The following is a 10,169-nucleotide window of genomic DNA, read 5'->3' as shown; positions in this document are numbered from 1 at the left end:
TAAAGGCAGCTCGACTTTTATTTACTTTCTTAATTAGTCAACACAATATTGCCCACAGACCGGTTCATAGAGACATTACCTATTCTGGAATCCCAAGTCACTCTGGGGATTCCCCACAATCCCTTGTGTTTATTATAAAAGTGCAGGTACACATTTAACACAGCAGGTTGCGTAGTTTTCACATTTAGCTGGATTTAAAACTGACCCTTTCGACTATGTTACATACAGTAAGCATGTATGACACTTAATATTCACACTACATTTACTATATGAAGTCCAATTGGTGGTAGCTGGATATCAAGCCATCTCCTGTGGTTTCTAATTAAGGGGTGAGTGGCAACTATTCTTTTTAAATAATTATACTGACGGAAGGATTTATTTCAAAAATCTAATTTTTTTTATTTTCTCATGCCATTTAATCTTTGCTCTGGGTCTTAGTTTTCAAAGGCCGAATTGCAAAAAATGAACATTCCACATCCCAAAAAAACACCAGCTCAATGAATTACTTTATGTGGTTATCAAAAATGTGGACAAATTCAAAACAACCGCAAAATCACAGTAGCTTCTTCCACACGTGGATGCATTCACACATATGCCACAAGTGTCTAGTAGAAATAATTAATGAGTAATAAATTAGGGTATGGGATAGCCCACACCAATGAAAGAGGAACAATGTGGTAAACTCTCAGTTTTGATGATCAATTATTTAGAATTTTGGCCTTGGTACATGAATGCCTGAAGAAGTTATGTTCCTCTTATAAGAAGCCACTCTCGCAGCCACACACACTTTTTGCCAATTGGTATGTACACAAACACACACCCTCAGAACGTCCCACTTGACCTCTACACCAAATTCCCGCCAACAATGTTGGCTGCCGAAGGGTTGGCACATTTGTGGAACGACCGACCGACCAACTGACCAAGAGACTGAGCTTGTGTTGCTGGTCATAGCTAAAAATGTATTATAATACTTTTTTTGTTTTATTACGACATCTTTCAGATTCATTCTTCCATGTATTGTCCTCTTTTTGTGCCATTGAATTTGATTATGATTGGTTCATCTGGCGATGACTCATATGACACATGAAATGAAGCATGCGTCACAGTTTTTATAGCCTACTTCATCAGCCTTTCAGAGAATATGTTGGGAAACTGTCTTCTCCGACACACACAGTCTTCATTGGGTCTTTATCGACATTATACAATTGTAATGGCTTCTCCGTGGCTAATTCTTTGGGCCTTATTTAGCCTTCTTCCAGTGTTGTCTGATGGGAGGGAAAGGGAAGAACCAAGTTTAGAGAGAAGTGTAGTGGGGAATGAAGAGGGAGTGATTGAGGTTGGTTCTAGCTTGCCTCACTGTGTGAAACTCGCAGCCGATGAGCCTCTGGCCCAGCAGTCGGGAGGGGATGTTGTAATTGGAGGGCTTTTCCCTCTGCATTATGTGACTCCTAAGCAAGACCATAGTTACCAAAGCAAACCTCAGCTAACACTTTGCAGAGGGTAAGTGTGATGATACTTTTCATATATTTGTCTTCTTCATTTCTCTTAATTGTTTTCATTTTTACACAAAAAAGTGACTGAAATAATTTCCTTTTGCTGCGATTATTAAATCTATTGCTCCTGCACTGTTCATATGCTGATTTATGTTTTGTTGTGATATTGTGTTTCCCGTCTCAGGATGAATTACATAGATTGCATTCAATTTTGTTTAATTCTCTGCAGCTTTGACTACAGAGCCTTCCGCTGGATAATGACCATGGTGTTTGCAGTGGAGGAAATAAACCGTAATTTGAGCCTGTTACCTGGAGTAAAACTAGGCTATAGGATTATGGACGGCTGTGACCATGTCCACACAAGCCTGAAAGCTCTTTTGTCTTTAGTCACTCCATCTAAAGCTGTGATGAATGTGGTGAATCAAATGGAAGAAATTGAAAAAAGATTAGATATGTCAAAGGACTGGAGTACAAGACCGGAGGGGGTAAAAGGAGAAGAAAAGAAAAGAAAGGAAAGGATGCTGAGCACAGTAAAAAAGAGAGGTTCTGCAATTCTTGAAGCAACGCCTCACAGTCTTGAAAATAATGGAAATGACCAAAAGGAAAATGAAACAGGGGAGACAATAGATAGGAGTACACAGTCTCAAATTTTGCCCTCATGTCTGGCTGACTCTCCTGTGCCGGCTGTGATCGGCCTTGCTTCCTCTTCCCCTACAAGAGCTGTAGCTCACACCCTTGGTCCTTTTAACCTCCCACTGGTAAGAATGGAATGAAATGGCAAAAACATGCGCAGCACTACATTTTCACATGCGTCATCCTTATTTCTATCAGATTTTTTGGTGATCAATCCCAAACCAATATTTGATAAATGTTGTTTTTTATAGGTGAGTTATTTTGCCACTTGTACCTGTCTCACTGACAAGTATATGTACCCATCATTCTTGCGGACTGTGCCGAGTGATCTCTTTCAAGTTAGAGGTCTTGTTCAGATGGTCACCTTCTTAGGCTGGTTCTGGGTGGGCACAATAGGGACGACGGTGAGATAAGCATTTCTATTTTATTTTTACCCCAACATTAGATAAACATACTAACATGATTTACAAAGGCTCTCTTTATATTTCAGGATGACTACAGTCACTATGGTATCCAAGAATTTTCCAGCCAGTTTAGACAACAAGGAGGGTGTCTGGCATTTCATTTGACTATCCCAAAATCACCCACAGTGACAGAGATACAAGAAATGGCAGACAGGCTACAGAGTTCAACTGCAGTGGTAGTGCTGGTGTTTGCCACAGAAGGGCAGCTGCTGGACTTGATCTTAGAGGTAAGCACACTGTATTGAATGTTCTCAACCCTTTGTTACTCAAAACCAATTTGTTTTGTGTCGCCAATTTCATGTTTTGTATTAAAAATGATTTGTGGCCAACACTAAGCACCGTCTGATACCACTTTTTTATTAGAAACCTAAATACTTCATTTTGTTGAATGGGCAAGAATCATTTGTGGGAAATAATTTTCTGTCACTAAATACAAAGGAAGTCGCTCTTTATCTTAGTTAATGTAAATGCATGAGCGCATAACGTTATGAACTATATCATGCAGCATTTGAAAGAATCATTTGAGAATCAGAATCATCCAAGATATTGTTTATGCTCAAGTTCTTCTGTTTGGTTTCTTAATATATTGTTTGATGTATGCCTTATTTTTCAGCTGGCTCAGAGAAATGTGACAGGAATCCAGTGGGTAGCCAGTGAAGCGTGGGTAACCGCTAGCATGCTGACCTCACCCCGCTTCCACTCTCTCTTAGAGGGCACGCTGGGCTTCTCTTTCCCTGGAGTCAGGATCCCAGGCTTGAAAGAGTTCTTGTTGAACATCCGCCCTTCTCCACAACCTGGGATGGATTTTGTTAACATGTTCTGGGAAGAGCTGTTTAGCTGCAGGCTGGAGTTTAGAGGAAACCAATCAGCTGATGCAAACTATAAAGGTGCTGCTGAAAAGCCTGTATGCACTGGTTCAGAGGATGTGAGGGACATTGACAACAGCTTTGCTGATGTATCTCAAGTCAGAATATCCTATAATGTTTATAAAGCTGTATACGCTATCGCCCATGCTCTTCACACTTTATTGAACTGTGATTATGGAGAACATGATGGAAAGTGTGCTGATCATAAATCATTCACTTCCGTACAGGCAAGTTAAACTACTAGAACATAATATTTATTTAAACTTCTTGAGTTGTTCCCTTCTCTGTTCTTTATTGTGTTTGCTTTCATATAGTTGCTGCAACATCTGAAGAAAGTGAATTTCACTAACCAGTTTGAGGAGAAGATTTCTTTTGACTCCAATGGAGAGCCGGTCCCTCTCTATGACATCATTAACTGGCAGAAGGATAGTGAGGGTGAAATTAGGTATAATATTACCCATCAATACACAGGATTACAAATGTGTTTCAATAATTATGATTGAGAAGCTTTTTATTTGAGTTATTATCAAACTGATCTCATCCAGCACTAATAGCAAAACTACGAAAAATAATATCAAAGATATCCCGCATACGTTTTTTTCGTTTGGTATTCACATAATTTTGAATGAGAATGTATAAAGACTGCTAATTTACACTCCAAGAGGGCATGAGGGGAGGTGGATGGCAGGTTGTTTCTGAAACGAGAAGTCAATGTTAAGGTCTTTGTTATGTAACTTGCCTCCCGAAAAATGATGGTTAACATTTTGTAGGATATCATGCATGAGGTTGTAAGAGAATGAATTGTACCTTGTTGAGTTGCGATACAAAATTGTCGAATAGTTATTTTGGCTTAATTTTAATATAATGTCTTGCTGTCTTTAGATTTATAAAAGTGGGAAGCTATGACGGTTCCGCTCCATTGAAAGAACAGTTGCAGATAAAGCAAAGCACAATTGTGTGGACAAGTGGACAGTCACAGGTGGGTCACATGTCCTTTAAAAACATGTTGGTTTCTTTACAGGACAAGGCATATAATATATTGTCTGGTGATTAAAATTGCTTTTTTCTTTTTGTTCTTCCAACCAGCATCTAATTTCCTGCAAAGCAAATCTTGGTTTGTAATTTAACACCTATATTTCTTCAGGTGCCTGCATCTCTTTGTAGTTCACCATGCTCCCCTGGCAGCAGACAGGCCAGACGTCCAGGAGAGCCCCACTGCTGCTTTGATTGTTTGCCCTGTGCAGACGGAGAGATCAGCAACCAGACAGGTGGCTCATTCATGTTTTTTTTATTTATAACATTTCTAACTTCTGTCTGAAGCAAAAGGCCATTGAACCCACAAAAAAAGTGCCCAGCTAGAGTCATCAAGGCATGCTATATGAATGCAAACTATTATTTAGAGTTTGAGATTGTGTGTGTTTACACAGTGTTTGTGTCTTTGAAAGGTTCCACTGAGTGCACAAAATGTGCTGAATACTACTGGTCAGACAGAGACCAGGTGAAATGTGTCGCTGGGGTCGAAGAATTTCTGTCTTTCCACGACATCATGGGCGTCATCCTGGTGACACTCACACTGCTTGGCGTTGTCCTGACAACCATCGTCACTGCTGTCTTTCAACGTTTCCGTTCCACACCGATCGTCAAGGCCAACAACTCAGAAATAAGTTTCCTGCTTCTCCTGTCCCTCAAGCTGTGCTTCTTGTGTTCCCTGGTGTTCATTGGCCAGCCATCTGTGTGGACATGTAGGCTGCGCCAGGCAGCATTCGGGGTTAGCTTTGTCCTCTGTCTTTCCTGCCTCCTCGTGAAGACCATAGTTGTTCTCTTCGCCTTTCATGCTAATGCTCCTGGTTCGAGGGCCCTGAAGCAGTTTGGTCTTTCTCAACAGCGGACTATGATCCTCTGTACTACAGCTCCTCAGGTGGGTGGGCTTTAGAACCACCAATAATTTGACCATTTACATTTTTGTTTGTATTTTAAAAAAACAGCTTATCTTTTGATTTTGCCCCCAGATTATTCTCTGTGCCGGTTGTATTTTGGGTGCACCTCCTTACCCATTCAAGAACCCAAACTACCAAGCCTCAACTGGAAAAGTAAGAATGACATTATCTCACAGTATCTATTTTGATACTGCCATCAGGAGTCGCCAGAGTGAGACATGTTGAAATCCTATCTTCACATAGGGGCTATACTTTTTGTCATGCAGATTGAAGGGAAACCAAACAATCATTTCAAATGTGTTATATACACCTAAATGAAATGTGTACGATTAATGTTGATTGATCTGTATTTATGTATTGTTGGATGTACCTAGATTATTGTGGAGTGTAAGGAACCATGGCCTCCTGGATTTTATCTGGTCCTGGGCTACATTGGTCTACTGGCCTTCGTCTGCCTCATCCTGGCGTTCCTTGGACGCAAGCTACCAGATACCTTCAATGAGGCAAAGCTCATCACCTTCAGCATGCTGATCTTCTGGGCTGTGTGGATCTCTTTCATCCCAGCTTATGTCAGCTCCCCTGGAAAGTTCACTGTGGCTGTCGAAGTATTTGCTATATTAGCCTCCAGTTTTGGACTGTTACTATGTATATTTGTGCCAAAATGTTATATAATATTACTGAGGCCTCAAAGAAACATTAAGAAAGGAATGATGAGAAAATATCTCACATGAACTGACCGTGTTATGGTCGATCATTTTAAGAGGCCACGTTTAAAGCACACGTTTAAAAAATAGAATGTTATTATGAATCTACCTTTGAATATGAAACTAATTAAATGACACATTAAATATGTCTAGGTTTGTATTTTTAAAACATTCCACAAGATGAGTAACCATTGCCTCATAACTGTAAATAATTACTCTCTGGGTGTACACTTTTCCTCTTGCTGAGTGTCTTTCACAATAACCCTTTTACTTGACAGATAAAAGCTATGTCCCATATTTCACCTAGTGCTTTTCTTTCAAATAGAAAGGAAAGCCAAGTCTATCTAATTCAGTGAACCACTGCATTGGAGGATTAATTCAATTCAATTCAATTCAGTTTATTTGTATAGCCCAATTTCACAAATTACAAATTTGTCTCGGAGTGCTTTACAATCTGCACACATAGACATCCCTGCCCCAAAACCTCACATCGGACCAGGAAAAACTCCCAAATAACCCTACAGGGGGGAAAAAAGGGAAGAAACCTGCAGGAGAGCAACAGAGGAGGATCCCTCTCCAGGATGGACAGATGCAATAGATGTAATGTGTACAGAAGGACAGAGTTAGAGTTAAAATACATTCAATGAATATGACAGAGTGTATGAATAGTTCATAGTAGGCATATTCCACGATGGAGACCTCCACGATCCATCAGGCAGATGGTGGTGGGGAGGAGGAGTGGGCGGAGTCTCAACAGTGGGCGGAGTCTCAACAGGACAGTGGCGCAGTCAGGAGCAGGAATTCCACGACCCAGACCTCGATGATCCATCAGGCAGATAGGATCTATGCCGTCTCATAGGGTCCGATGACCCCATGAGACGTGAAGTCAAAAGGACTCCGGGGAGAAAGCAGAGTTAGTAACGTGTGATTGAGAGATGAAAATTCATCCTTAAGGAGAGAAAAAAGAGGAGATAGGTACTCAGTGCATCCTTAAAGGGTAACTTTAAATGAAAGGGTCATTTGAAGGACAGTTTAATTTCGGTGGCATACACATTAATATGGTAATGAAATGTCTTATGAGGGAGATTTTTCATTTCCATCTTGCCAAGTTATGGTTACAGTTACTTTAATGTCACCCAAATGAAGAACAAATATTTTTGGGTTAGACAATATGTAAATCCTTAAATACTTGAATGTGGTGGCTGTAAGGCTGCATGCTCCTCCCTCTGTATGCAGTTCATACCCAGAGAATGATAAATAAACCACATTCCTATATGGAAATCCATGTTTCTCTCCAAACATTTAAATCAACTAAAAATCGTTACACACATTTGATGTTTGCACAGAGTATTTTGGACCGTACAATTCTAAATATAACCTTGGTTGGAATCCCAAAATTAAATTTACAGGTACAGCAAGGTAGCACATTTGATGTATTATTTGCACACAAAACTAAGCAACATTTCACTAATTATCTTTATACAATAAAGTGATATCTTTTGGAATTATATGTTTTTGTACAATAGTTGCAATGCTGCGATATCTATTTTGTATAAATATGCTTGTTTAATACAAACATGAATTATAATTTGCCCAAAATATCAATAAATAACATTGAATATTGATTGAAGTATGGTGTTTCATATTGTATTTTCCAATTAGGTGCTGTTTTGTATTCTTTTCTGGCTTCAGTAAAATATATAACATTTTGGAGCAAACTGTCACACCAACTCCTCTGCATTTTTTTCCAGGAGATCTGAGTTAAGCTGGGATAAATTATAGCCATAGCACAAAAGATCAGCATGCTGAAGGTGATGGACTTGGCCTCGTTGAAGTTGCCTGCCAAACATACGGACGAGGAAAAGCCAAAACAAAGCACAGACAGACTTGTAGGCCAATATATCCCAGAACACACCAACATGCAATGCTGGAACCCACACTGCACTCCAGTATGATCTATGAGCGTTCATATTGAGTATTTGGGGATGGGGAAGGGGGAGCCTCAATGAGCCAGGCAGTATAGTTAACCACCTGAATTAGAGTGCTAATGAAGATAATGACTCTCTGCTGTTTGGGCCCCAGCCACTTCATGATGTTGTCCCCTGGCCTGGTGGCAGTGAAAGCAGCCAACACCACAAGGGTCTTGCCCAGGATACAGGAGATGCAAAGTGAAAATGTGATGCTAAAGGCAGTGTGGTGCATTATGCAGGACCAAAGTGTTGGTTCTCCAATGAACAACAGGGAACACAAGAAACAGGGTCAGAGCAAACATAATGAAGAAGCTGAGTTCAGAGTTTAGAAATTGCATTTGTCTACCATAACATGTATTTTCTCCTAAATGTTATTTGCATTTTGTACGTTTTTTTTGTCATGGGCTGATGTAGATGAATAGAGATGAGACACCTTTGCTATTCAGGGTCATATAGACCCGCTTACTCAAAATCAAGCCAAATGAGTCATAAAGGATTTGTATTTAAAGTAAACTTTAGTTATGTTTCTTTAAAGTGTTAAGATGGATAAATTACATTATAAAAGATGACCAAAGGCCAGCACACAGTCATCCTCTTGGTGCAGTCATATGTATCTGCAGAGTCTAATGTTGGTCGTACTTCTGAGAAACTATTTTGTACGTTTGGCCCCTCCCCTGATAAGTGTGGGTGGAATTTTCCCACGGGAAAAATAAAGGTTCCTGACAGAATAGTATCTGTATTTCTCGCACAGGTGGGGTCATTAGAAAGAGAGTGTGTGTGCTTCTGAGATTGGGATGAAACAGGGTGTGTCTCTCTCAGTCAGAGAGACAGACAGACAGTCTATTAGAAGTACTATAGTACATGTTTATTAGGAGAGACATGAAAGAAACCCTTACATTAGTGTCCCATGTCCAATAAAGGCTTTATTTAGGGGGAACGTGAGAAGATGAGAAACATTGTTTAGTCTGTACGGTGATGGGCACATAGGAGGATAGAGATGGTTCCCATAACAAACACCTGGTTCTTTTGTTTGAAGTTTGAAATGTGTACAACGTTATATATTGGGCTTTGAACAGGAGTGTATGTGTGTGTGTGTGTGTGCTGGTGTGTGTGTTGGTGTGCATGCGTGCGTGCTTGGGTGTGTGTGGGGGGGGGGGGGGGGATTGTGTGTGTGTGTGCGTGTGTCTGTTGAAACTTGGTGGGGGGAGTAAGAAAGACAGTCCCACATTTAAAAAGAAAGAAATAGTCTAAACGTGACACTTCTGCTAACTTGAAGCCTCCACTTTCACTGCCCGGGTCAAATTTACCCGAACATCATTTCTGTAATGTAAACCTGCAGAAGAAGTTGTATTCAGAAAAGTACTTACAAATATTTTCCATAGATTTTCAAACTTTAAAATGGGTCAATTTGCCCCCCAACATAACAGGAGGGTTTGCTTTACTTTACTTCTCTGCAGTGATAAGTGTCAGAATGTGTCCCTCTATGTACCCTGTGAAATTATACTTCTTGCAGCCCCTGTATCTACAGTATTTTCATCTCTAACTTTACCTCAGCTACAGTGAATATACAAGTCAGCATCTTCACTCATTCTGAACACACCCAATTCTGTATCTTCTTCAGCTTCCACATATTGTGTGTGATTCTTTCATTTGCCCTGTAAACGCCTCTCACTCTCTGTTAGTGCTTTAGACCGACATGCCTTTTTAATATGTCCCGTCTTTCCACAGTTATGGCATTTAGTCTCTTTAAAATGGCACTCATTTTGGTCATGGTTTTTTCCATTGCACCTGTAACAGTTCCTTGTCCGCTGTGGCCTCACCTGCTGAACGCTTGCTGCCCCGACAATTTCACTGTTCATCCCTCTCAACTGACGGAAAGGTAGTATCCAGGTTGAGAGCAATTTCAAAAGCCTTTCCAAAAGTAGGATTATTTTCCAAAAGTAGTCTCCTCTCGCAGCTCTTATTTTTTGTTCCACTGGCAAACCGATCTCGTAGTGATGTGTCCAAGTTTGCGCCAAACCCACGCATTGTTTCAACTCGGCGACATACTGAGCCACCGGCTGGTTAACTTTTGGTTTTGCTGGTTAAAGCCAAACCTTTTA

At 40.3% G+C, this 10,169-nt stretch overlaps 1 protein-coding gene and 1 pseudogene across 1 annotated transcript; one reads left to right on the top strand and one right to left on the bottom strand.

Annotated features, from left to right (window-relative positions):
- Positions 1-658: 658 nt before the first annotated feature.
- Positions 659-6,245, top strand: LOC130210821 (extracellular calcium-sensing receptor). Its single transcript, XM_056441309.1, has 13 exons — positions 659-677; positions 1,374-1,500; positions 1,723-1,879; positions 2,096-2,251; positions 2,378-2,530; positions 2,617-2,817; positions 3,204-3,683; positions 3,771-3,901; positions 4,339-4,435; positions 4,601-4,724; positions 4,902-5,374; positions 5,466-5,546; positions 5,768-6,245. The coding sequence occupies exons 1-13, from the start codon at positions 659-661 to the stop codon at positions 6,122-6,124; spliced, it is 2,556 nt and encodes an 851-aa protein (XP_056297284.1). The 3' UTR covers positions 6,125-6,245.
- Positions 6,246-7,399: 1,154 nt separating this feature from the next.
- Positions 7,400-8,405, bottom strand: LOC130210820 (vomeronasal type-2 receptor 26-like; annotated as a pseudogene).
- Between the last annotated feature and the right edge of the window lie 1,764 nt (positions 8,406-10,169).

Source organism: Pseudoliparis swirei, chromosome 20, assembly GCF_029220125.1.
Source record: "Pseudoliparis swirei isolate HS2019 ecotype Mariana Trench chromosome 20, NWPU_hadal_v1, whole genome shotgun sequence".
NCBI lineage: Eukaryota > Metazoa > Chordata > Actinopteri > Perciformes > Liparidae > Pseudoliparis > Pseudoliparis swirei.
The sequence above is the reverse complement of the archived record's forward strand: the minus strand, read 5'-3'. Positions and strand labels throughout refer to the sequence as shown.

Bases quoted from the DNA above. Each gene is read 5' to 3' on its own strand.
- LOC130210821 (XM_056441309.1), top strand. The intron at 2,252-2,377 runs GTAAGAATGGAA...TGTTTTTTATAG, and splicing joins GTCCTTTTAACCTCCCACTG to GTGAGTTATTTTGCCACTTG. The intron at 5,547-5,767 runs GTAAGAATGACA...GGATGTACCTAG, and splicing joins ACCAAGCCTCAACTGGAAAA to ATTATTGTGGAGTGTAAGGA.